General features: G+C 40.1%; 1 protein-coding gene across 1 annotated transcript in view; it reads left to right on the top strand.

The window, feature by feature from the left end:
* LOC109927299 (dual specificity testis-specific protein kinase 1-like) overlaps nucleotides 1-27,774 on the top strand; it is a 105,614-nt gene that overhangs the window by 52,860 nt on the left and 24,980 nt on the right. Inside the window, exons 3-5 of the mRNA XM_048613354.1 lie at nucleotides 21,840-21,961; nucleotides 27,263-27,311; nucleotides 27,426-27,575. Of these exons, the coding sequence (XP_048469311.1) occupies nucleotides 21,840-21,961; nucleotides 27,263-27,311; nucleotides 27,426-27,575 (321 nt within the window). The remainder of the gene's footprint in view (nucleotides 1-21,839; nucleotides 21,962-27,262; nucleotides 27,312-27,425; nucleotides 27,576-27,774) is intronic.

Here is a 27,774-nt window from a genome sequence, read left to right as displayed (position 1 = left end):
AACCGCTAAATCACCCTCAATCCCATGCCTCCGTATTTTCTGCAATAGCCTACCATGGGGAACCTTATCAAACGCTTTACTGAAATCCAAATACACCACATCAACCGCTTTACCCTCATCCACCTGTTTGGTCACCTTCTCAAAGAACTCAATAAGGTTTGTGAGGCACGACCTACCCTTCACAAAACCGTGTTGACTATCCCTAATCAAATTATTCCTTTCTAGATGATTATAAATCCTATCTCTTCTAATCCTTTCCAACACTTTACCCACAACCGAAGTAAGGCTCACTGGTCTATAATTACCAGGGTTGTCTCTACTCCCCTTCTTGAACAAGGGGACAACATTTGCTAGTCTCCAGCCTTCTGGCACTATTCCTGAAGACAATGACGACATAAAGATCAAAGCCAAAGGCTCTGCAATCTCCTCTCTAGCTTCCCAGAGAATCCTAGGATAAATCCCATCCGGCCCAGGGGACTTATCTATTTTCACACCTTCCAGAATTGCTAACACCTCCTCCTTATGAACCTCAATCCCGTCTAGTCTACTAGACTGTATCTCAGTATTCACCTCAACTACATTGTCTTTTTCCTGCGTGAATACTGACGAAAAATATTCATTTAGCACCTCTCCTATCTCTTTGGACTCCACGCACAACTTCCCATTACTGTCCTTGACCGGCCCCAATCTTACTCTAGTCATTCTTTTATTCCTGACATACCTATAGAAAGCTTTAGGGTTTTCCTTGATCCTACCTGCTAAAGACTTCTCATGTCCCCTCCTGGCTCTTCTTAGCTCTCTCTTTAGGTCCTTCCTGGCTAACTTGTAACTCTCAAGTGCCGTCACTGAGCCTTCACGCCTCATCTCTACATAAGCCTCCTTCTTCCTCTTGGCAAGAAATTCAACTTCTTTAGTAAACCACGGTTCCCTCGCTCGACCACTTCCTCCCTGCCTGACAGGTACATACTTCTCAAGGACACGCAGTAGCTGTTCCTTGAACAAGCTCCACATTTCAATTGTGCCCAGCCCCTGCAGTTTCCTTCTCCATCCTATGCATCCTAAATCTTGCCTCATCGCCTCATAGTTGCCTTTCCCCCAGCTATAACTCTTGCCCTGCTTTATATACCGATCCCTTTCCATCGCTAAAGTAAACGTAACCGAATTGTGATCACTATCACCAAAGTGCTCTCCTACCTCCATATCTATCACCTGGCCTGGTTCATTACCCAGTACCAAATCCAATGTGGCCTCGCCTCTTGTTGGCCTATCTACATACTGTGTCAGGAAACTCTCCTGCACACATTGGACAAAAACTGACCCATCTGATGCACCTAACCTACATATCCCCGAACACTGTGAGCAATTTAGCATGGCCAATCCACCTAACCTGCACATCTTTGGACTGTGTGAGGAAACCGGAGCACCCGGCAGAAAGCCACACAGACACAGGGAGAATGTGCAAACTGCACACAGATGTCACCTGAGGCTCAAATCAAACCCAGGTCCCTCGCACTGTGAGGCAGTAGTGTTAACCACTGAGCCACAGTGCTTCCCCCGTTGTTTCCTTCCTTGTTCTTCCTACCAAACTGTTTTATTTCTTACTTCTGTGCATTACATTGTTTCTGCCCATTACATTTTGGAGTTTACCAATGTCACTTCTTACAGCTCGCAAAACTTCCAAGTTATGTGTGTCATCTGCCAACTTTGAAATTGTGCTCTGCATAGCCAAGATCATTAAAAGATTAAGAAAAGAACTATACTTTAATACTGATCCGTATACCTAACTGACTTAATGATTTAAACAATTGTACCTATTTATGTAACCCTCAAACATTGGCCAAGCTTGCTGGCTTTAACTAATTGTCAACCTGGTTACAAAAAAAGAAATGTCAGTCATATGCGTTACTGAATGTGGCATATTTCCTTCCCTTGAGATTTGAAAGCTATTGAACAAATGTATTTACATAGACTGAGTGCAAGATTTCAATTGAAGCTTTTGTTTTAAACTTCTAAAGGCATGAGTTTCTAAAATTGTTACATTTTGTCTCTTTAATTTGAGGTAAAGTGGTGGGATGAAAAGGGTCATGTGACACATCTGGTGGCTTCTACATAGCAACAAGCTTGAGTGGCTTGGTTGTTAAAGGTAAAAGTTTGGCCCCAGGTTGATTTAATGGGAAGAAGGTACAAGATATTTATGGAGTATAGATAATATGAGGAATATTGCTGGCCGAGGGCAAATTGTCAATTTCCAAGTCTCTCATGGTGTGTTAGGAATGTCATGCTTTACTTTATACTTTAGGCTGTCTATTTAATTCCAATGTAGAATGGAGTTGGTGTCTAAATGATAGTTAATTAGCATTCATTACCTGGATACAAGGTCCATGTGATTCACATAAAAGCATAAGAATTAGGAACATCAGTAGGCCATTCAGCCTCTTAATGCTACACAATCATTTGACCAGAACATGGCTGATCCTAATTGGAACCTTTAATTTCCTCTCTATCCTCTGTACCCTTTGACTGCCTTGTGGCCCATATTGTTATGGAGATGGCTGTTATAGAATTAGCTCACAGGGTTTCCTAAGATTTTACTGTATCCCCCAGACCCACATTCCTCTGCAACGTCTGAGTGAGGGAGTAGATAAATAGATACAGAAGATGAGTAAGAGCTCATACTCAGGCTGAAGAGACCAAGTTTGTTTGGAATTAAAATCCTCATCATGAAACTTCCAAGAAGATTCTTCTATGAAGAGTCACCTAGTTTTGACTAGAGGGAGGAATCTTGAAGATAGCTGAACTTTGAAAGCCAATTTGGAGCTAAAAGGTTGACCACTGGGAGAGGGAAAAAGGAAGCAGTCATCAGAAGTGGAGAATAACTTTGAACAAGAAGAATGTAGTGTCCATGTAAGCGGTGGAGTAAAATATAACCGTGAATGGAATGCTGTAGAAAATGAGGCATGTGAACTACAAAATTCTCCCCAAATTTTCCTTGATTTAAATAATGTATTTATCTTGTTTAGTTTTCACAAATTTAGAGCAATGTTGTCAGTTCTCCTGTTAACTCTTGTACTTGTGAAAAAGTTTCAGTTCCTCAGCAGTCTCTCTTCATAATCAAATGCTTATTATCCTTAGAATTTCATACTGTCCATAGTGTCTGCACTTAGTGCTTCAATTCCTGTTCCAGGACATCTCACTATGGTTGTTAATCAGTAATATTCTCAAAAGCTTTCTGAAAGTTCAAGTTCATTCTGTCATCTATAATCCCCTAAGCATAGGTCAGTAAATTGTGTTTCAAAGGAATACTTTACTCCCAAGCTTATGGGCTAATTGGCATAAAATGTGTGGCTTCATAATGATGAAAAGAAATTGAAGTTTAATTGTTTAGGAAATATAATCAAGTATTTGCAAAGTTCACACAGGGAAACTACTCTCAGAACTTCTTATGTTTATTAACCAATTTGAACAATAGCAGTCAGCCCAACATGGATATCCAAAACAAATCAATTTTTAATGAAGGTATACCAAAAGGAGCATGTTAATATTGGTATAATATTTCAAAAGCACAACTTTAAATATCAAAATCCTTATTTAATAACATCATGCAGTTTGTACTGAACAGATGCGCTGTTAAATTAAATTGTGAAGACACAATTCACCAAGCATTGCTCATTTTGTTAAATTTGAAAGGGTTCAGAAAAGATTTACAAGGATGTTGACAGGGTTGCAGGGTTTGAATTATAGGGAGAGGCTGAATAGGCTGGGGCTATTTTCCCTGGGGTGTTGGAGGCTGAAGGGTGACCTTATAGAGGTTTATAAAATCATGAGGGGCATGGATAGGGTGAAGACTCAAGGTTTTTTCCCCAGGGTGGTGGAGTCCAAAACTAGAGGGCATAGGTTTATGTGAGAGGGGAAAGATTTAAAACGGCAATTCTTTCACACAGAGGGTGGTGCGTGTATGGAATGAGCTGCCAGAGGAAGTGGTGGAGGGTGGGACAGTTACAACATTTAAAAGGCATCTGGATGTGTATCTGAATAAAAGGTTTGGAGTGATATGGGCCAAATGCTAACAAATGGGACTAGATTAATTTAGGATATCTGATCGGCACAGATGAGTTGGACTGAAGAGTCCGTTTCCATGCTGTACATCTCTATGACTCTATAATAGTGAAATTATTTCATGGATTTATGTAATAATGGACAATAATGTTGTCTTCATTGAAGTGAACAGTCAAAATATTTTCAAGCAAAATGGAGTCAATATTTGATAGGAAACTTCAGATTAAATTTATTTAATAATTTAGCAAATGCAAAACTCCAAAGGCAGGTGATAGTCTCATCTTTTCCTCAGTTTTAGATGATTAATCATCACTTAGTCTGTGGAGAGGGCAATCCCCAGTAAAAATGCAACATGTGTATGGGTCTCTACAAATGCATAAGGGGTTTTATGCTGAGGCCCTACAATGGAGGTTCCTGGCACAGGGGTCTGGCCTGTCTGGGCCTATCAAGGACCACTCTTTGCTTGGTAGTTAAAAGTCTGCCTTGCAACAGATGGAGTTTGTCAGCAGGAATTTGTTAATAACTCGCGGTATTTCCCATACCTTGATCCAAAGAATGTCTGCTAATCAATCTCTTGCTTATGGAGGTTGTACCAAGTGAAGTGTTGTGATGGAAAGTGTTCAGTATGTGGGTTGACCAGGTCGACATGGTGTGGTAAGTGAGTTGCATTATGTGTTTTCATCAATCAGTTGGTGAGTAGGTGTTTTTGTTGACAGGAAGTCAGAGAGGTATGTTGAGTACAGGGTTCCAGTAATGATGCACATTGTTGCATTCAGTTCAGTTTCAACAAGATGTCTGTGTGTGATAACCATTGCCAGGCTGGTGCACAATTTTCTGTTGCAGAGTTCTATTAGGCAAGTGTTGAAGTCTGAGTGACCGTGGCTTATGATAGGATTCTAAGCATTGCTTTGGTATAAACAATCTGACTTTTTAAAAAATGTTACAACTTGATATGATAGCTACATAATTGTAAACTTTATATGATTGTACAGAGCTCATATAATATTCAGGAATATTAAGCATGATAGCATAACTTTCATTAATATCTTCATTTCTGAACAATAGATTATTTAGCTTATTTTACTTTATTTAATACCTCTTGGTCTGTAACTATTTCTTTCACTAGTTCATATATAATACTTTATGCAAGTCAAAATTGTTATATTTCATATCAGGAAATTGAGAGAAATATTGATTTTAAGGTAATTACATGTGTTTTCTGTACTTTACTTTCTATTTTAAGGGAAGTGTCAGCCTTGTGGTATTATCGCTGGACTGTTAATCTACAGGTAATGTTCTGGGACCCTGGGTTCAAATCCTGCCATGGCAGATGGTGGAATTTGAATTCAGTTAAAGTCTTGAATTAAGAGTCTAATGATGACCTTGATTTTTTTGGTAGTAAAAAACCCATCTGGTTCACTAATGTCCTTTAAGGAAGGAAAATGCCATCCTTACCTGATCTGACCTACATGTGACTCCAAATGCACAGCAATGTGATTGACTCTTAACTGCCCTCTAGGCAATAAATGCTGACCTAACCAGTGATAGGCTCAATCTGTGACTGAATTAAAACAAAAATTAGTGGCATAAATCAGATATTGCTTTTTGGATTACAGGTGATATAACATATTGCTGGTTACATGATAGATATGTCAATGTATGAAAGTACTTCCTCAGTTTAATACATTTGGGTAGCATTATATATTAATAAAGTTGAGTTTGTTGCTGGATGAAGGAAATACATCAAGCAGAGAAGTGAATTCACAAGGTATCAGGTTTCATTAAGTATATTTTCAGTGCGTTTTTGAGCGAATGCTGTTAGAACAGCCACATTCATTAATTGATGACAAGATCTGCAGCGTTGATGACTGCTATATAAAATGTCACTTGAATGGAATGAGTCTTAAAGAAGAATCCCCAATATCAGCTGCCCTATAAATTGAAGAAAATAAGGACTGAAAATCCTGGAAGCTAGAGTCAATAAACGTGGAACTGGAAAATCACAGCCGGTCAGAAAGCATCCGAGGAGCAGGGAAGTCAACATGTCGGGTTGAAACTCTTCGTCAGGGCTAATGAAGGGTTTCAGCCCACAACATTGACTGTCTGACTGGCTGTGCTTTTCCAGCTCCACATTGATTGGCCCTATAAAGTAAGTTGGCAACTATCCAAGTTTGGTATAAAGTCTCCTAGAATTAATTTTATTCTCCAGGGAGCTTTACAACTCCATATAAAGATTCTTGTCTCTTTCCCTGTCTGAGCTCATTTTCTGCTGAAATTTCCATCCGTGTCTTTCTTATCTCAATCCTTGACTGTTCCAAAGTTCTCCTATTCAGATTTCCAATCTCTACCTTATATGAACTTGACGCTCAACCAAAACTCTGCTGCCCATATTCTAACTGGTAAAAGTTCTGTTCTTCCATCACCCCTCTGCTCACTGACTTATAATGGTCCCCATCTGACAACACCTCAGTTTTAAAATTTTTGCCATTGCTTTACAAACCTTTCCATGATATTGCTCCTCTCTACCCCTGTAACCCTCTCCAGCTTTATAATCTTCTGGATCTTCTCTGTTCCTCTTATCCTGACATTTTCTGCTACTGTTGGCAGTCATGCCTTCCAAAATCTTCTCTAAAATTCTTCAACTCTCTTCCTTTCTTTGATGTTCCTTGAAACTTACCTCATTGACCAAGTATCCACCCTAATATCTACTTAAGTGACTCTGTGAAATTTTGTTCAACAACGCTCCCATGAAGCGTATAGAGATGATTTACTACATTCAAGACCCCATATAATTGTGATTTATTGATGATCAAATGAACAACTGACGGGCAAAGTCATGTAGGTGTTAAAACAATTTATATCTTCTGGAAATTGTCTTCGAGCAATTTCACTTATTAATTACAAGAATATTGGCAATTCAAAAAAAATACAGTTGTTCCATTGTTCAGAATAGTGAGAGTGAGGAGGTCAAGTAATGAACCTTCGTGGAATTAGCCCAGATTAAACAACATTGTTATGTGCAATGAAGGTTACATTATTGCAGGTCAGAGAAATATGGGGTTGCATCTTGGGCATCTGCAGAAAGACTGGAAGAATAATTGATATTAATTATATTTTAATTGTTTTGTCTAATTATATTCAGGTGATGGTAATATTGAATAAGTCAGAACCCAGAATGGAATCTGGCTTGATAGACCATAAGTTTATTTTTGCAATTTGACTACCGAAGGATTCAGTGACTGACAATATCCGCAAGATGCTGACAATTCATTTTAACAAAAGAACATCAAAGTTTATTCTGCATAAAGGGAAAAGGAACACAAATTATTTAACACTATATAAGTATCATTTAAGGCAGACTTAGCACAAATGTCATCAATAAAGATTCAACCATTTACCCCTCAACAATGACCTTACAGATACTTAAACTTCAGTGTTGGGTAACACTGTTTAGAACCCCTTGTTTGGTTGTCACAGCTGTAGTTGGTTTATTTCCAGTAAACATCAGCATTTACTCAGTCAGAGATGTTAAGAACTGCAGATGCTGGAGTCAGAGATAACACAGTGTGGAGCTGGAGGAACACAGCAGGTCAGGCAGCATCAGAGGAGCAGGAAAGTTGATGTTTCAGGTCGAGACCTGCGAGCTTCTTTAGCAAATTTCTCTCCATGCACTCCTTCCAAATTGCTAACAGCTCACTTATTTCTTAATGTAAGTTCCTTAAATGCCTCTTCCACAGTGTTCTGTTTCTAGAACTTCTCAGGACTTCCCTCTCCTGCCCTGTATATTATGGGAACTGTTAAATTGCACTGCTGCTGCTACAGGCTTTTTCACTCTGGAAAAAAAAACCCTGCACGCACATACTTGAAGGAGACCTTCATACTCACTGAACTTCTGGATCATTTTCTGTCTGAAGGGAAATTTTCTGTATCTGTCTCCCTGTGTCATTGAACACCTTGTTGATTGGAAACAGGCCTCTAATAAAAACCAAAAGAACTGCTGATGCTGTAAATCAGAAACAAAAACAGAAATAGCTGGAAAAACTCAGCAGGCCTGGCAGCATCTGTGGAGAGAAATCAGAGTTAACGTTTTGGGTCAAGTGACCCTTTCTCAGTTACCCTGCTGAGCTTTTCCAGATATTTCCGTTTTTGGTTTTGTTTCCTTTTTTTTTACTCTTTTTGACAGCATTGAACTATTTACCTCAAAGATTTCCTAAAAAACTAATCTAAATGCAAATAAACTTGAGACAATCTGGCACAACTAACAGAACTCAAATGAAACTAAACTATCCTTAGCAGCAGAAAAATATAGAGTCACTATTCCTCAGGTGAAGCTGAGAAGGAGGGACTTTAATGGAGACTTTAGCTGGTACAGGATTTGAACCTTGAACTGTTGGCCTCACTCTATTGTCAACCAGAATTTAGCCAATAGAGTTAACTTTTGTAACATGCACAGTAAACAAATACAAATCAAGCTTAAAGATGAATATGGTTCAATCCATTTCAGAACCCAAGTTTCCAAATAATAATAATCATGAGCTTTCATCAGAGCGAGCATTAACTGTCAATTCATATGTACTCCTATATATAGGAGCAGACTTAAATTGTCTTTGTTGGGATTGGGGATGCATGTTTGTAATGTCAGTCTGTCTAAACAAAAGCTTAAGCATTTAAAGAATAGGCTTTAGTTTTATCTTTCATCAGCCTAGTAGTTGCAGTGTCATAAATGTGACCCATTGATTCTTTTTGAATTTCATAGTCTGAAAGGAGGGATCTAAGATATTTCTTTACATTCTAGCTATCTGTGGAGAGATAATTTTATTGAAGTGCTGACATTTCTCTGTTAATTTGATACTGGGACAGAGATATCTTAAAATCAAAGGTTAAATCATTGTGAAGAGAACAAGTGCAATTGAATCATACTAAGTTTATATATGAGTTTATTTGGCTTGGTCACACTTTTGAGAAATCACAAATATATTATGCAATAGAGGACTGTTTATGCTTGTATCACAATTCCGTTATTGCTGGGAGTCATAAAAATTGCAGTTAAGTGTTTGTGAGGCACTGAAATATTCATAAATTTAGATTAGCAGTGAAATGAGACTTACAAGTTAGAAACGCGCTTGATTGTTGACATTCTTAAGAATGGAGACTGAATGCAATAAATACTCAAATGTGATTCATTTTCATTTTCGTTTCCCAAACAGTAAAAAATCTGTTATTGTGACCCAAAAAAATTGGAATTGTACGATTGTTTAAAACAGCTTAGATATATCTAGGTGACCACGCCGTTCATTACACTATCATCTTTAGCTTGAATTTTAAACCTGTCTAATTCTGTGTTGGTCACCTTGCTATCTAAAAAATGGAGTGGATTTATTGTGAGCAGTGGAATGGAATTGATCACTATGTTACAACATAAGCATTGGGTGAATGGCAGGTATCTTTCCCCTAGGGTGCGAGATTTCAAGACTGGGGGCATATTTTTAACGTGAGAGGAGAAAGATTTAAAAAAGATATGAGGGGCAACTTTCTTACTCAGAGAGTGGTTTGTGTATGGAATGTACTTCCAGAGGAAGATGCATATTTAAAAGACATTTAGACAAGCACATAAATAAAAAATGTTTGGAGGAAATGGGCCAAGAGCAGGCAGGTGGGACTAGTTTAGTCTGGGATTATGGTCAGCATGGATTGGTTGGACCACAGTGTCTGGTCCTGTGCTGTATGACTCTATAACACTATGGATTAAGAAGTGTAAACCCAATGGTGGTTTGAGTCTTTTGGCTGCAGCCATGTTTGTGTCTTCTTGTGGAATAGGGACTGAGAAACAATGTAATTATTTGTAAATTGTTCAAATAGTTGTCATTTTAATAATTGTAGACCGGATTCTGTGATCCACAATGAAGTAACACAGATCACTTACTATTTTTAAAAAAAGCTGTCCACAAACCTGATGACCTCAGTGCAAGGATTTTCCCTTTCCCAGGATTATTTTGAATTTGTCATTGAACAGGGTAAATAGCCGATTAAATAGAAGTATTGTCACCAACTGCAAACCAGGAAGTAAAGTGCATTGAAACCTTTCAATCTGAAATGTTACATTGTACAGAGACCGGTATCCCGTTACCAAGTCACTCTTTATTTGCACATGAACTGTCCTTGACTTTAGTGCTGCCTCTTCAGAGTCAGCGATCAGAGTGTCAGAATCTCTGACACTTCTGTTTATATCTGTCAGCCAGAGCTCCCTGATTAGACCTGATTAACAACCCCAATCAGGGAACTCATATTCTTTGATTTCCAGCTGGCTGACCTCATTATAATCAATACAGATAGGAAAACAAATGATGAGAGCACAATTAAGTTAGAAGCTAAAATATCATAAGTAAACTCTGAAAGATGTATTTTAAAGCCCTTGTAAAAGTTTCATTTTTTGAATGAGGTGACTGCATTGTTAGTGGCATTTCATCTTTATAATTACTACTACCAACATTACTCATCCTGAAAGAGAAATTTTATGTTTATTGAAAAGTCAAATTTCTCCATAATGCTTAGGGATTGACTCTGGGTGGAGCGCAACAGTGCACACTCTGGAGGAAGCAAGAATCACTGACTGCAGCTTTTGGATTTCCATGTTTAATTGCTTACATGAGGACTCTGGAAGTTGCTGTTAGTTTTAGATAATAATGAGCAGTGAACAGAGACAGTTTTACCTTACTACTACTGCAAAAAAAGGGACAGTGCTTCCTGGGTTGCTTTTGGCAATTGAAATGACACTGACTTGACTTGAGATGCTTAATGCTGGTGACTAAGTTTCAGGTTTCCATGAGGTTTGCACAATTCTCCTTTGAGACAGGATAAAAATTTAGAGAGACCCAATGAATTCAGTTAAATCCACAATAGTTTAGATAGCTCACTGCATGAGTGGGATTGATGGACTGTATGGCATTTCTTGCTTCTTGCTTGTTTGTATTCTTTCATTGATAGTAACAATGGAACTTGTGTTTCATTCTTTCTCGTGAAGGCAAAGCATTAAAGTTGATTTAGTTCAATTGGGCTCAACCATCACTTTCCCTAATCCCTCATTACAGAGGTTACATTTACTGTGATGACACAGGTAGAAACTTGGATCTATTCTTCACCTCAGAAAACCACGTTTAAGCAAACTGTCAAGAACTTCAACACTTCTTTTTCCTCTTATTAGGACCAATGGCTTTCCAACAAAACAGGATCATTCCAATAATAAAATTCATTAAAGGCAGAATGGACACTGAACATATGTGCAAGAAATGGAGCAATACCAACATATCTCAGAACATGGCAAATACAACTATTACACTGATTTGTTTTAGAACTTTGTCTTTAATTTACGATAAAATGAAAGGAGTCGTGTGATGTGTTCTGAAATTTGTCTGACAGAAATGGTGGATGGATTGATTGGTACAGATTGAAGGCCTTCCAGGTTATTTTCCTGGGGAGAATTTTCTAAGTGTTTGCAGTTGGAGACTACACCAGCAGTCTGCTTGCAGTGGATTTACTGGGAGTCTCCTAACATCCCAGAAAAGTGGTGCACAGTTCTGCTTTAAACTGTTTATTTCCTTCCAAGTTAAAAGAGAGTTGGGGGTGTTCAAGGATAGCATTTCTACCTGGATACAAAAGCCATGTGATTAATGTGGCCATCAAGATTGACTTTGAGAGACGAAGAATTTAAGACTGAAGACTGTCAGACAAGATTCGCCTGCCTGATTCCAGGATATGGAAAACAGCTGTAGGCAAGAGAATGCTGTGATTCATCATGCAGAGATATGGAGAGAAGGGCACTTGTTCTTCACGATTAGAGCAGGCACTCCTTATAAGTTGGGAGCTGAAAAATAGAGGAAATTTGCCATTGAAAGACACGAAATGTATAGTGCTGGAACTCAGTGCCGAATACCAAAAATAAAATTTCAGATTCCCTCTTGAACTTGACAGCTAGGCACAAATGTACACCAGACTGCTTCAGCTCCAATATAGAAGATTGGCTAAATAATAGAAGGCAGAGAGTTTGGATTAAGGGGCATTTTCAGGATGGCAGCCTGTAAATAGTGGACTGCTAAAGGGATCAGTGCCAGGGTCAAAATTATTTACATATATTAATGATTAGATAATAGAGGTATTTGTATAGTCGTCAAGTTTGCAATGACACAAAATTAGGTGGGAAGGCATGTAGTGAGCATGGTATAAGGAGTCCATGGAGGGATATCCACAGGTTAAGTGAGTGGGCAAAATTTTGGCACATGGAGTACAGTTTGGGAAAATATGAGGTTATGTCTTTTGGCAGGAAGAATAGAAGAGTTGAATATTATTTAACAGGGGAAGACTGCAGAAAGCTGCAGAACAGAGGGATTCAGTGCCGTAATGCATGAATCACAAAGAGCTTGCATCCAAGGTCAGTTGGCAACAGGAAAGGTAAATGGATTGTTGTCCTTCATTTCAAAGGGAATGCAGTACAAAAATAGGGAAATTATGTTTATACAAGGTACAAGTCAGACAACAACTGGAAAACTGAAAGCAGTTTTGACCCCCATACCTAAAGAAAGATATATCTTTTGGAGGCAGTCCAGAAGAGGTTCATTTGTTTGATCATGAGTCTGGACGGATTTTCTCATGGGGAGAGATTGTGTAGATTGGGCTTGTACTAGTTGGAGTTTATAAGAATGAGATTAGACTATATTGCAACATATAAAAATCCTAGGGGGCTTTACAGGGTAGATACGGAGAGATTGTTTCCCTTTGTGTGAGAGTCAAAGAATAGAGGGTACAGTCTCCGTAAGGAGTTGTCCATTTAAAATAGAGATGAGGCTGGTGGATCTGTAGAATTTCTTGCTGCCCAGGGCTGTCGAGTCTGGGTCATTATGTATTCAAGTCAGAAATAGACAAATTTCTGACGAGTAAGGAAAACAAGGGTTACAGGGAAAAAAGCAGGAAAATTGAGTTGAGCGTTGTCAGATGTCAATGAATGGAGGAGATGACTCAATGGGTCAAATGGTTGAGTTCTGCTCCTACATCTTATTGCCTCATGGTCTTATGGCTTGCTGAAATAAAGGTTGAAAGTCATATTTCTGACTTCATGTCTCCTTTAACAAGCTCCTTAAAGAGCCTAATGACCTGGAATTGGCAGCAAGGAGATTCTGAGTGCCCTCCCCATTGCTGGCCCTTTGAAATTTACATCTGTCCCAGATGCATCGGGATTCTGATATGACCTCCAAGACCATACTTTTCAAATCCTGCTTGTCTTGGGTGCCGACCAGACAGGCACTTGAAAATCAATTTCCAGGGCACTAATCCTTGATGGTTTATCCATCCTCTGGGAAAATAAATAATTATATCCTGTCCTTACATCATCATTAAAAGAATTTGCCTTTATATAACCACTTTGCTCAGGCCTTGGACATCTTAAAATGATTGACAATGAATTAAATATTTTTTGAAGTGTCATCATTGTTACCTATTATATTTGAATTGTCAATTTGCGAATTAATACTGGGCAGGGTACATAGGAAAACTTCCCTATTCTTCTTCAAATTACTGCCCTGAGATTATTTACGTCCATTTGAGAATGTTAAAGGCGCCTCATGTCTCATTCAAAAGGCAATGTGGAACTCCCTCAGTATTGCACTCAAGTCTTAACTTGATTTATACTCTTAGGTCTGGAATTGGGACTTGAACCTGTAGCCTCTGGACTCAGAGGCAAGAATGCCTAAGGCTGACACTTCATATGACATTAAAAACTCTCTAAAGGGACCGTGCACTGCACCCCTTATAATATGGAGCATAAATTTATTGCAAAGTCATCAGCCTGAAACATTAACTCTGTTTCTTTCCATTGACGCTGAGTTTTTACAGCAAGTTTTATTCTTTTTTCAAGTTCCCAGCTTCCACAGTTTATTGCTTTTGTCATAAATCTGCTGTATTGTTGGCAGTTCAATTTTTTACCTTTCCTCAGCAAAGAGAATTTACTACCTTAACGGGAGCCATATGGTGTCCCTGTAGGGACCACTAATATTGTAGAACATAGTGGAAGCCAGGACTGAACCACATTGCAAAAATCATTTTGTTGAAAAACTGGACTTCCTGCGGCAGTGTGGATAACATACTGGGGAGAAGGTTCCCAGGCCCTAAACAATGTGGGTAATGGCAAGAAATTTTGGGAAAATCTGGTGAGTAGTCCAGTGAGGCCCCTGTCAACATTGAAATTGACAAGTTGTATCTTTCAACCAAGTCCCTGAAGACGGGTCAGAACTCTTGGCAGTAAGGGGTGAGGTAAGGAGTGATAAAGTGGATTATCTATCATTATCATCCACATTACTACCGAATATATCCTCATTAATGTGCAGGTTTTCATTCTTCCTCCCACTGGATAGAAAGTTCTCAACCTGAAAATCCGAGCGGGTACCTGATGACTCCAGTTTGCCACCTGTTCCTCCAGACCTCCATCTTGGACACCTGGCACCAACATCAAAGGGCAGGCTTAATTGGCAGCAGCTGCATGCAACCCACATCCGTGGATATTGCTATCCAACATGGACCAGCCTTTTGCCATCACCATGGTATATGTCTGACCAACTTACACTGCAGTGCTGCACTTGGACTTTCATTGGAATGCTTCCTGAAGGACACTTTGTATGCAGGGATAGGCAGCCAGCTCACAGACTGGACCAGGCCGTATCTTACGGCCTCTTGCTCATCCTATTTTGCACTTCCTTGCGTCACATCTAACTCGAGGCTGACAGCATCGCTGCCTTGCCTTGTCTTTCTTTACCTTGCTCTGCTTTGCGTTTTAGTGCTTCCCTTGCCTCATTCACACTTTAAAGGCTCACAGTTCTCCTGTCTTGCCTTGCAGTTTAGTACACGTGCAAAACTACAAGGTTTGTCAGCAGCTTTGAGTCATGGGGGGTGGATATTTCACTGAATGCCATCGTCCTATGTCAGCATGACACCTGCACCATGTAAGAGCTGTCGCCTCGTCAAATACGCTGCATGTGCATCCACTCAGTGGCCATAAAGCAAAGTTTTGAGGGAGTAGTCCTCAGTCAAGTCGGGTACCCTCAAGTCTCAGGGTCAGTGGTCAGTAACAGTGAAGTCTGGGGAATTAGCCACATCTGCCTTGGGGTCCAGTGCATCCTGGGACTTGTGGGAAGATTGTCAACAGAGGAGCTTGGCAGACATTAGTCAGGGTCTGGTCCCTCATTATTCGGGGGCTGTTTGGCTGAGTCAGTCAGGGGCGTACGTCTCTTCAAAGGCAACACCCATACACTAAAGCTGAAACATACCAGCGACTCATACATGCTTTGTGAACCTTAGGCATTAGCTTAAAGTCTACAGATCAGTTTCTTGCTCCAAGTGCTCCTGACCACTAGGTGCAAAATAACAAATGCCTGTGGTGCAATACCTGGAAAGATGGAGCATAGCTACCAAAGTACTAATCAGCTGTCAATTACCCAACGCCTATTTACCATGTGGCTCCCTCAACGAGAAGTGGAGACGTGACAGTGAAGTGCTCACCAGTAGGTGCTCCTGACTAGAATCTAGCTAATATGCCCATCAAGGTGTCAGTGTGTGAGCTGGTGAGGGTACAGGGCGTATCCTTTGAGGCATCTATGCACTCTTTCTCAGGGTGGCAAGAGGTATCTCTCCCAGGACAGCCCTCCTGACTGCAGCCACCATCAAAATGCTGCATGTACCTGCAGAAGTCAAAAGAGAGGAAAGCATCTTGAACAAGGATTAGAAGTTATTGCATGTTGACAATGGATTCACAGCTGGGGTAATGGGAGAGGACCACAGCAATGTACAATGCTTTGATTTGATAGGTGGGTGATGGAGACTTCCACATCTCCACAGGACAAGTCCCAGTCTTTTCCTGCAAGCTCGAGGATCCTACCCTCTTAGAGGGTGAAGGGATGATTATCCCCCACCACATCAACTGTCCTAACGCTTCTGACCTGGTATGAGACAAAGGGAGAGACAGAGTGAGATGAAAGTGGCTGGCACAACTGCTAGTGCCTGTACAGGTGGGAGAAAAGTGGTGAGGTGTCCCATGTGTGAGTAGGAAACACAGAAGGCATGCAGGTGGTGGGCAGGGTTGGGGTGGGTAGGGAAGATGTTACATGCAATAGTACATGCAGTAGTGCATGAGCCTTGTTTAGGAGGTGACCGCAGTAGCAGAGATAGACTGAATGTGAGATCACAGAGAGAAGATAGTGGCAATTACCCTGGTTGAGCTGCAAGAAAATCACACAGCTTCTTGCATTGCTGTCTTTTCTCCAGACCGTGGAGACCCACACTGACCTGGTTAGAGACCTTAGACCAGGCCAATGGGGTCTGGTGTCTTGCCTGTCCCGAGGGAATAGGGCATCCATCTTCTACTCCAACTCATCCATCAGGTCCCTGTCTCAAAACGGAGCACCGATTTCTCCTTGTCTGGGGTGAGTGTTTGCAATCGTGCAGGCCAGCGCATGATAGCCAGTGCTTGACTGGGTGTGCAATGGCCTTTTCAAGATGGAAGTAGTGCCAGATACACCAGTATATCCTACGATGTCCCAGCAGTGACAAGGACAGTTGACCATGACGTGTGGGAAAATCAGGCTACCAATGGGCAAGAAAGGTGCCATAGAGGCAATGTAATAGTTGGTGAGGTATGTTTTGGGTGATCACATGAAACTTCTTGAAACTCAACGAAAACGACACATCCAAAATGTTCTGAGGAAGGGTCACTGGATCCGAAACATTAACTCTGTTTTCTCCTTCACAGATGCTGCCAGACCTGCTGAGCTTTTCCAGCAACTTTGTTTTTGTTCCTCATTTACAGCATCCACAGTTCTTTTGGTTTTTATCCAAAATGTGGTAAGCTTGAACCGACAAAGTTCCACAATAGCAGTTTGCATGTTCATTGGCTACAGCAGGTTAAGTGGATTGGCCATGCTAAATTGCCCCGTTGTGTCCAGGGATATGCAGATTAGGTGGGTTAGCCATTGAAGATGAAGGGGTAATGGTGGGTCTGGATGGGGTGCTCTGTGGAAGGTCGGTGCAGAATTGATGGGCCAAATGGCCTCTTTCCGCACTGTAGGGATTTTATGATTTTATTTCTGTCAGATGATAACATAACTATATATGAAACTAATTTTTAGGCCTCTGGCAATCAATAAATTGTAAAAAAGGCAATTGATTTGTGTTTAAAGAATGGTAATACAGGCAGAATGTCTCCTTCCGAGAAGGCTGTAGCAAAGTAGTGGGAAGGGCAGATAATCGAGAAAACTGGCACCAGGAAGATGCCCACATCCACTTTCAGTGATTAATTTCAATGTGGGAAGGCTCTGGATTTATTTTCCTGACCTGCTGCAACGTTCTTGTCCTGCCTGAGCTGCAGTTCCTTCAGGTCCATGTGAGACAAGAGGGAGCCAGATTACCTGATGTATAAACCAGGGCAGACAGGCTGCCATCTTTGGGGGTGAGCTAGTCTCTCAACGTGAGAATCCCTTCCCCATTGTCACTTCTAAAATAATAGGGGCAGCACTGTGGCTCAGTGGTTAGCACTGCTGCCTCACAGCGCCAGGAACCCAGGTTTGATTCCACCCTCGGGCGACTGTCTGTGTGGAGTTTGCACATTCTCCCCGTGTCTGCATGGGTTTCCTCCGGGTGCTCTGGTTTCCTCCCGCAATCTGGGTGGATTGGCCATGCTAAATTGCCCATAGTGTTCAGGGATGTATAGATTAGGGGGATGGGTCTGGGTGGGATGCTCTGTGTGTCAGTGTGGACTTGTTGGGCCGAAGGGCCTGTTTCCACAATGTAGGGATTCTATGACCCCAGAAAGCCCACCCCTAAACATGCAACACTTACTGTATTCTGATCCTGCATCCTGGGGTCCTGGGGCTAGGACAGTCTGGCCCAGCTTTGTAATTTCAACACAAAGTCTACAGGCAGCCAGTCAGCTACTGACTAACATTTGATCTGACGGACTTTCTAAATAAGATCGGCCCTGGATATCCCTCCGCTAGACTTTCTTACTTTTGGAGTCAGTTGAAAAGTGGGAAAATACTGCTCTTTTTCTTGACAGCTTGGTTAAACTATTGACTTTTGTTGTTATGTTCCTGCCTTTGTATTAATACTTCGATAATCTTGTGAAAAAGCTTTCAGAGTGAAAAAAATAGCCTGGAGGAAAGCGGATCTTTAAACGAGGCTAGAAAATCATAGACTCATCGACTTTACAGTGCAGAAAGATGCCATTCAGCCTATTGTGTCTGCAGTAGTCAACAAAGATATGACTGTACCAATCGCATTTTCCAGTGTTTGATCCACAGTCCTGGTGGCTACGGTAATGCACATGAATATCGAAGTACTGCTTAAATATTACAAGAGCTTTTGACTCAACTATCCTTTCAGGAAGTGAGTTACAGACTTTCGCCTCACTCTCTGGGTGAAGAAAATTCTCATCACCTTCCCACTTAGCTCTCAAATGTTACCTTAAACCCATGAACCTCAGTTATTCATCTCCTCGACTAACCCCCACCCCCAATTATGGCCCTCATGATTATATACACATCTATGAAGTACCCTCCCAACCTTTGCTGCTCCAAAGAGATTTTTTGTCCTGGGTCAAACCCTCCAACTCAGGCAGCATTTATTCCACATTTATTTAATCAGAATTTAAAAATTCTAAAATTGCTGTGCTGGGATTTGATTTCAGGCAGTCTGATCATTATCCTGAACCTTGTGGATTACCAGCCAGTAACATGACACTATGCTATCACACCTAGACTCACACATATATCTATCAAATAAGATAATGCTTCATAGAATCCCCACAGTGTGGAAACAGTCATTCAGCCTGTCAAGTCCATACTGACCCTCTGAACACCATCCCATCCAGGCCCATGCTGTCTCTGCAACACTGCTTTTCCCATGGTTAATTCACTTAGGTTTCACATCCCTGAACACTATGGGGCAATTTAGCATGGCCAATCCACCTAACTTGCACATCTTTGGACTGTGAGAGGAATCTGGAGGAAACCCACATAGACACAGGGAGGATGTACAAACTCCACACAAACAGTCGCCCAAGTGTGGAATCAAACTAGGTCCCTGACGCTGTGAGGCAGCAGTGCTAACCACTGAGACACCGTGCCACCCCAATGCTTAGATAGTCCCTTTTACCACCTTTTTAAATATTACGATCCTGAGATTAACACTCTTGGCCCCGTGAAAGAGGCATGTTGAACAGGTTTGCTTGACAACCTCAGCTATTGCTGTTATAGTTTGAATTTGAAAAGATTTTCTAATAAGCCAAATCCTACAGGCACTGTGGATTATTAATGGTATGGTGTTGGCAGTATTTTTTGAAACACTCATGTTGACAGTTGCTGCCTTGGAAACCCAGTGTTTGAGCAGCAGTGAATAAAATGTGTGAGAAGCGGTAAAGGGCATAGAACAGTGTTCTCAGGATTTCTGTCTGATACCAGGGCAACACTACAAAGCAGTCATTCCATCTTCCAGTTTAAGATCTGTGAGGAATGTGCAGAATACGCCATTCTACACAGAGCCAAAGAGCATGGTGATCTTATAAAAACAGCTTTGTTTGTTTTGCCACATTGGGGCACATGATTGGATAATGGACTTTAGTAGGACAGAGGCCCAGGCTATACTCTGAGTGCTGGGTTCAAATCCCACCATGGCAGCTGGTGGAATTGAATCTTAGTTAATCAATCTGGAATTAAAAAAAAAACAGTCTCAATGATGAAATTATTACCAATTGTTGTAAAAGTCTGTCTGATTTGCTAATGCTCTTTAAGAAAGAATGTCTTCCATCCTTACATGGTCTGGCCTACATGAAACTCTGCGGCAATGTGGCTGACTCTGAGCTATCCTCTGGCCTAACAGGTTCACATGAAGGGTCTAGGCCTGAAACGTCAGCCTTCCTGCTCCTATGATGCTGCTTGGCCTGCTGTGTTCATCCAGCTCTGCACCTTGTTGCCTCAGGTTCACAGTCAGTTAGGGGTGGACAGCAAATGATGGCCTTACATGTTGTATAAGGGTCTGAAAGGGTTGTTACTGAGGACTGCCTCAAGGACATTCAACGGTGTTGAGTTCACACAGGAGGGAGAACAGCTTAGGTATATCAAAAGAGTAAAAGCTGCCTCATAGTCATCAGGGAAATAGTGAGGAGTTTCATTACTTGCTCTGGATAATGAGAAGTACAACAGCCAAACTATTTGACTGAAATATTCTTTTGAAGAATTACTTCATCCTGCTATTCAGACTGTTTTGTTTGCACATGCATAACGTACAATCCAATGGTATTTTAAAATTATAAAAGGAGTCTTAATAATTTGCAAAGAGGAAAGGAACGTTAAATGACAATAAATGTACAGTTTCTGTAACAATGTCTGTTATATCAACAGAAGTTATACATAGTTTCTATTATCTAATAAACTACATGTTGTTTTAGACATGTAGTTTATTACATGTTTAAGACATTTAAGCTTTTTCCTGTTAGATGAGCAAGTGGTTTTCCTCCACCACACTAGAACCAAATACACCTAAATACACCTCGACGCTAAAAGAAGATAACAACAAACCTACCCCATGGTGAGCAACTGTATAGAAGCCTTCTACAGCATGGTGCTAAATGTTAATGATTGTTCATACAACACTAATGATGTCAAATCCTGTGCACTAATAAAAAATATTGTTTCAGTGGATTTCAAAATGTGGCGCAGCAGTGGATGTGAGCTTGGAGAATACTGTGCCAAATTACATGGATAGAATACAAAGTATGGTTAATTATTTTTAGAAATATAAAGGAAGCTTCATAGAAAAATTGAGAAGGAAAAAGATTGGGCTAAAATGTGGCAGATGGAAATCAATGTGAATAAGTGTGTGGCGTTACCCCTTGCTATAAAACAAAAGCAGCGTTTTTCTGAAAGTAGGCTCGATGTTGTAGCAGGGCAGAAGAGTCTGAAAGTGCACTGATTTAGGGTGCTGCTTTTCATAGCCATGCTAATACACTTTGTATTGTTGTGTTGAAGTCACCATTCTCCTTTGAATTCTCTTTAATGATCTTAAGTCAAATTATTAAGGACAAGATCAACATTGTTCCCATTGCACAATGTTGTCCATAACTTAACAATGTCTTTCAGAGAGACTACTGAATTGTTAAACTAGATAGTGGCCACTTGTGTCTGATTTGGACACTCATCTGAGGATAAGACAATGTTAAATTGTTTGGGCAGATTAGAGGATTTTTACTCTTAAGCTTAACAATGTGAGTTGTTGCTGATTGTGGCAAAAGTAGAAATTCTATTCCGTCCCCCATATTTATGTCTACCCTAATCACATGTTACTTTCCCTCCATGCTCTATTTTGTTTTTGGTGCATGATTTGACTTTGAATTTGATATTCTAACTATCCCAATGTAGACTTTGCTGGTCATTCTTTAATTTGATTTGTTATGGAGGTATACAGGTACTTGTCCTGAATACACGGGGCCCAGGTATCCTGTAGAACATGCTGGACTGTTTAAGTTTCTAAGTATGACAAGTCCCGTCACAAAGGCTCATGGAAAATGATAGGCAAATGTAAGTGGACTGAATGGCTGGCAAGATTTGTTAGCTACTGAGAGCAAAATGTGGGCCATTGAAATTCTAACCTTTGGTGGGGGCAAGCAAAATTGTGGAGAAAATGCAACATTACCACCCTAATATTTTCTTTTTTGTGATTCTATCGTAATACTTTGTCTCCCTCTCTCTCTACAGGTGACTCACAACACAACTCACAAAGTTATGGTGGTAAAAATCTACAAGCAGGATGTTGACCAGGATGTCATTGTACGGGAGATCAGCCTTCTTCAGAAACTTTCTCATCCTAATATAGTCAGGTAAAAGTCAGAGATCCTTGGTGAATTATTCCAAAAAATTCTTTGTTGAAAGTGCATTAAACAATAACAATTATAACATTGAATGACATCATTTGACATAGTATGAGTTATGCAAAAAGCCAGAAAATCGTGCATGTTATTACTTCTTCTTATATTGTGGGTGACATTGACAATTGTTCTTTCTAGTGACCACAGCTTTTACTTCTTAAAGAGCTTGATGGATCACTTAAGAGGACATTAGGGCCAAAAGCAGAATGAGAATCTGGGGTCAGGTTTAAGTCCATACATTACTCAACGTTCTGAATTTAATTTCAGAATTTACTAGTCAAAGAAACATGGCAAACAGTTTGGTGATTTGATGAAAATTTGGAAATCTCTTGAGATTAGCCAGTAAGGAACTTTTGAAAGAGACAAAAATGAGGAATAGATGGTTGGATCTGGAACATTACCCTGAGGAATTACAGAGAAGTCCTTGAGCTGAGCTGATTGATCTCCAACAACTATGTTCTTTTATGCAGGTGCAGCTGCTTTATCAATGATCTTTCTTCCATCATAAAGTCAGAACTGGGGGTGTTTTCTGGTGATTGCACAACATTTAACACCATTTGTGACTCCTCAGATACTGAAGCAGTCCATGTCCAAATGCAACGAAACCTGGACAATGTCCAGATTTGAGCTGAGAAGGAGCAAGTAACATTCACACTGCACAAGTGCAAAGCAATGACCATCTCCAACAAGAGAGAATCTGACCATCACCCCTTGACATTCACTGGCATTACCAACATTAAATGTACCACTGTCAAATTTTTGGGGGTTACCATTGACCAGAAATTGAATTGAGCTAGCAATATAAATACTGTGGCTTGAAGAGTCAATCAGAGGCTAGGAATTCTGTGGCAAGAAACTCACCTCCTGTGCCCCCAAGTCCCTGTCCACCACCAGCCTGTGGAATTCATTACCACAGGAAATGGTTGGTGCCAAAACATTGAATGTATTCAAGAGGTGGCTAGATATAGCACTTGGGGGGAACGGTATCAAAGTTATGGGGAGAAAGCAGGATTAGGCTATTGGGTTGGATGATCAGCCATGATCGTGATGAATGGCAGAGCAGGGTCGAAGGGCCAAGTGGCCTCCTCCTGCTCCAATCTCCTATGTATGTTTCTATGTATCTACAAGGCACAAGTTTGGAGTATAATTGAACGCTGTCTGTTTGCCTGGATGAGTGCAGTTGCATTACACAAAGTTCATCATCATCCAGGAAAAAGTATCCAATTTGATTGGCATCCCATCCACCACCTTCAACATGCAATCCTTTTACCACCAAGTCACATTGACAGCAGTATGTTTACACTGCACTGCATTAACTCACCAAGGCTCCTTTAGCAGCACCTCACAAACCCACAACCTCTACCAGCTAGAAGCACACGGGCAGCAAATGCATGGGATCCCCATCAATAGCAAGTTCTCCACACTCCAACCCACATACCATGCGGCTCAGAACTAACTGCCATTTCTTCAGTGTCACTGGGTCAAAATTCTGGAATTCACTTCCGAGCAATACTGTGGGTGTCCTTACATGCGAGAACTGTAGTGGTTGAAGAGACGAATAACCACCACCTTCTTGAGGCCAGTAGGGATGATTAACAAATAAGGCCTAGCCAACAATGCTTATATCCCGTGAACAACTAAAGGAAAAGCTGCTTCATTTGGTTCTGAACGTCTTCACTCCCAAGTCTTGCCGTAGAGTCAATACGACTGATACAAATAGGCTTCAGAATTACCTTCACGAGATCTCAGTTTGATGACAATGAAAGCCTACATTTCGAATGAAATGAAGGTGCCTTTTTGTTTGAAATTCTAATAGACTGCTTATGGGTAAAAACATTGAATGCTGGTTTTAAAAAAAAACATAATATTTTGACATTGACAGGCTACAATCTCAGTGAAAATGTCCATTTTACTTAGGAAACAATCGAGTTGAAAATGCATTGTAAAGTTGACAGCTGATAAAGCTTGTGATTATTCTGCAAATTACTGCATGCACATTAAAAGTCTAGTTTATTCTGTTACATAATAACAGTTCAGCTTAGTTTGATAGTTGCATATTCTCTTACTTCAATAAAATGAGTTCCAACAAGGAAATGGTGTTAAATTACCCAAACCCGCACTTCAAATAGCGAGCGACAATCAAAGAGAAAGCAAATCAGAGAGACTGGGCTTTCAACTTTAATGTTAGTTCTTTGACCTTAAATTTCTTATTGTGTAGCTGCTTGCTGCGAGTGCATGAATGATGAACTAATCAAGTAATCTTACAAAAGGATTTAGTTTCAGACATTTAGAATCTGGAATTAGAAGAAGTAGGTATTAACTTACAAGTGGTCAGACTATTAAAATCAATATATCTAAGCAAATCTGGCTAATTATGAATGAGCGATCATTGCGCTTCCAAAATCTTTGGAAATTCCTTTGTTGCAGGAAATGATAACATAGCATTATGAAAGCTCAATAAACCTGGCCAGAAGTACCATTGACCCCTTCCTTCATGCCAATAGCTGAGAATATATCATTCAGACAGTTTCTCTTTCAGCAAAGAATGGAGGGCAAGAGGATTGGATAGCGTGAAAAAAAATTTGATTTGACTGTATTGAAACATTGAGGATTGCTAGCCTACCATCAGCATTGCCGTTTAGTTGACCTGTTATCAAGAATATCGAATACAGAATATCATTGCTAACTGAACCACGTTTTATTTATTTGAAACCTGTTGCTTAAATGACATTTGAAAGTTTGAAGTGTTGATTTTATAGTTTGTACATGGTTCCTATGTAGCTGATCTTCATTCTCTGACTATTGCACTGGTGACAGAAACTAATAGCATTTCTTAACTTTATTTTGACTTGTTAAAGTTGTTATTTAAGGCTGACGCTCAAACCAGCTATCTTGGAGAGGAGTGGTATTGATCAGAAGTGCAGGTCCAACCTTGGGCGTGAGTTTTCACATATCAAGCTTCTCAACTGTGGAAGTGAAATAACTGCACAGAGGCTGGTATCCCTTCACCAGATTACTCTTTATTTACTTGTGCACAGTACACTGGCTGTAGCTAGCCAGCTCAGAGCCTGTCATCTCTACTGAGGAGATGCTCATCTCCTGGTTGTGTTAGTCAGCCAGGGCTTTCCTGGTTGGACCAGGTTAACAACCCTGATCAAGGCTCTCAATGAGGCCAGCCTGGTTCCAATCACTACAGGAAAACTTCACAGTAGAGCCAGATCTTGGTACAGTTTTCTTCTCTATAATCCAGGGCATTAAACCAATTAAAGTGCACCTACCACAGACTACTTGAGATCAGTTGATTAAACACAGTTCCTTCTTGTTCAAATGGATCAATTAGTAACTGAGTCACCAATTTGGTTCTTTACGTAACAGTTGAATACAAAAAAACCTACATGCAAATAAGAAAAAGATGAACAAAAGGGATGTGTCCAGTTCCAAAACCATAATCCCCATAACCATATCGAACAACCAATAAATAGAATATAATCTGTATGGCATTGCCCAGAAGTAAAGTTAATCAAATGATAATTTGCTAATCTAAACTTGTCTCAGTCAAGTATTGGGAAAATGGTATTGTACTATTTTAGTAATGTCGCTGCAAATGGAAGACATTGATTAATTCATCTGTGCACAGATGCAGGGAAATGAACAAATACACGGTAATACGAGAATAAAACATATATTAATGAAAAACTTTCTTAAATAATTCTAGTCATCAGTAAGTGTTTTTAACCTATTATGTTTTTCAGTCATCAGGGAAATAGTGAGGAGTCTCATTACTTGCTCTAGATAGTGAGAAGTACAGCAGCCAAACTATATTACTGTAATATTATTTTTGTATATTATAGCATCGCTTTGGATTCTCCTTAACTCTATTTGCTAGCGCTATCTCATGTCCTCTTTTGCCTTCCTGATTTCCCTCTTAGGTATCCTCCTACTGCCCTTATACTCCTCTAAGGATTCACTTGATCCCAGCTGTCTCTACCTGATACATGCCTCCTTCTTTTTCTTGACCTCAGCCTCAGTTTCTCTAGGCATCCAGCATTCCCTACACCTATCAGACTTGCCCTTCACAATAAGAGGAACATACTTTCTCTAAATTCTCATATGTCATTTTTAAAGATCTACCACTTTCCAACCATCCCTTTTCCTGTAAATAACCTCTCCCAATCAACTTCTGAAAGTTCCTGTCTAATATAATCAAAATTGGCCTTACACTAATTTAGAACTTTAACTTTTTGATCAGTTCTGTCCTTTACCATAACTATTTTAAAACTATTAGAATTATGATCACTTGCCCCAAAGTGCTCCCCCATTGATACCTCAGTCACTTGCCCTGCCTTATTTCCCAACAGAAGGTCAAGTATTGCTCCTTCTCTAGTAGGGACATCCAGATATTGAATAAGAAAGTTTTCTTATGCATGCTTGAGACAAATTCCTCCCCATCCAAGCTCTTAACACTATGACAGTGAGTTCCTGTGCAATGTCGATCCTTGAGGCAATTAAAGGCTCATGATTGACCAAATGTTTTATAGGATGATAATTGTCCTTAGGGAAAGACCCAATTAACAAAGAAGTTAAAAAAGGCAATAACAACAGAAGTTGCTGGAAAAGCTCAGCAAGCCTGGCAACATCTGTGAAGAAAAATCAGAGTTAACGTTTCGGGTCTGGTGACCCTACATCAGAACTGAGGTAGTTCTGAGGAAGGGTCACCAGACCTGAAATGTGAACTCTGATTGTTCATCACAGATGGTGCTAGACCTGCTGAACTTTTCCAGCAGCTTCTGTTTTTGTTCCTGATTTACAGCATCCACAGTTCTTTCGGCTTGTAAAACAGGCAACAATCGCCTTTTGTTTTCTAGATTTTTAATCAAATTTTCTTATCTATGAAGTATGACACTAAACATAATGTCTGATGCAATAAATGCCAACTAACTTCAGGTTAGTTTGCTAAAATTCATCATAACTGCAATTACTCATATACTCTGTGAAATAATGCTATTGGAGCATGGAGGCAACTCCAGGAATTTCCTGGCCCAAATTCCATTCCACTAGTCCATCATAACCTTCATTATTTACCCAGGGAAAGAGTTTTTCTATTTTCTAAGTGTGTCAAAGCTTTTGTTCACCATTTCAAGGTCAAAAATTGTAATCTCAACTCCGACTACCAAGTCAACATTGGAAGAATTTGTTGCATCACACACATTAATGAACATTTTACAAAAACCCTTTATATTGACTTTTTTTTAGGTACCTTGGTGTGTGCGTTAAAGAAGATAAACTGTATCCTATGCTTGAGGTAAATACCATTCTAAATAAACAATATTTTACTTCACGAATATAAATGTAATTGTAAGATAAATGAATTGTTGCAGCTGTATTCACAAATGTTCGCATGTGCATTGCTTCACAGTATATTAATGGTGGATGCCTAGAAGAATTACTGGCCAATAAAGAGGTTAACCTGACTTGGAAGGAAAAAGTGGATCTCGCAGCCGACATTACTCGAGGAATGGCGTACCTACACTCGAAGAATATTTATCACAGGGACTTAAACTCCAAGGTAACAGATTGTGCCTTCATGCACTCAAATATTCAGCATGTCATCAATTGTCAATCGAAACAATTGTATGCTTTCTTTTCTCAGTTATTAAAACAAAGTTGCCTTTAAGTCAGTAACCACGTACTTTCTTAATAATAGAGATAACAAGGTGCAGAGCTGGATGAACACAGCAGGCCAAGCAGCATCAGAGGAGCAGGAA

This window comes from Rhincodon typus, chromosome 28, assembly GCF_021869965.1.
Source record: "Rhincodon typus isolate 14 chromosome 28, sRhiTyp1.1, whole genome shotgun sequence".
Lineage (NCBI taxonomy): Eukaryota > Metazoa > Chordata > Chondrichthyes > Orectolobiformes > Rhincodontidae > Rhincodon > Rhincodon typus.
Note: the sequence above shows the minus strand (reverse complement) of the source record. Positions and strands in the feature narration are given on the sequence as shown.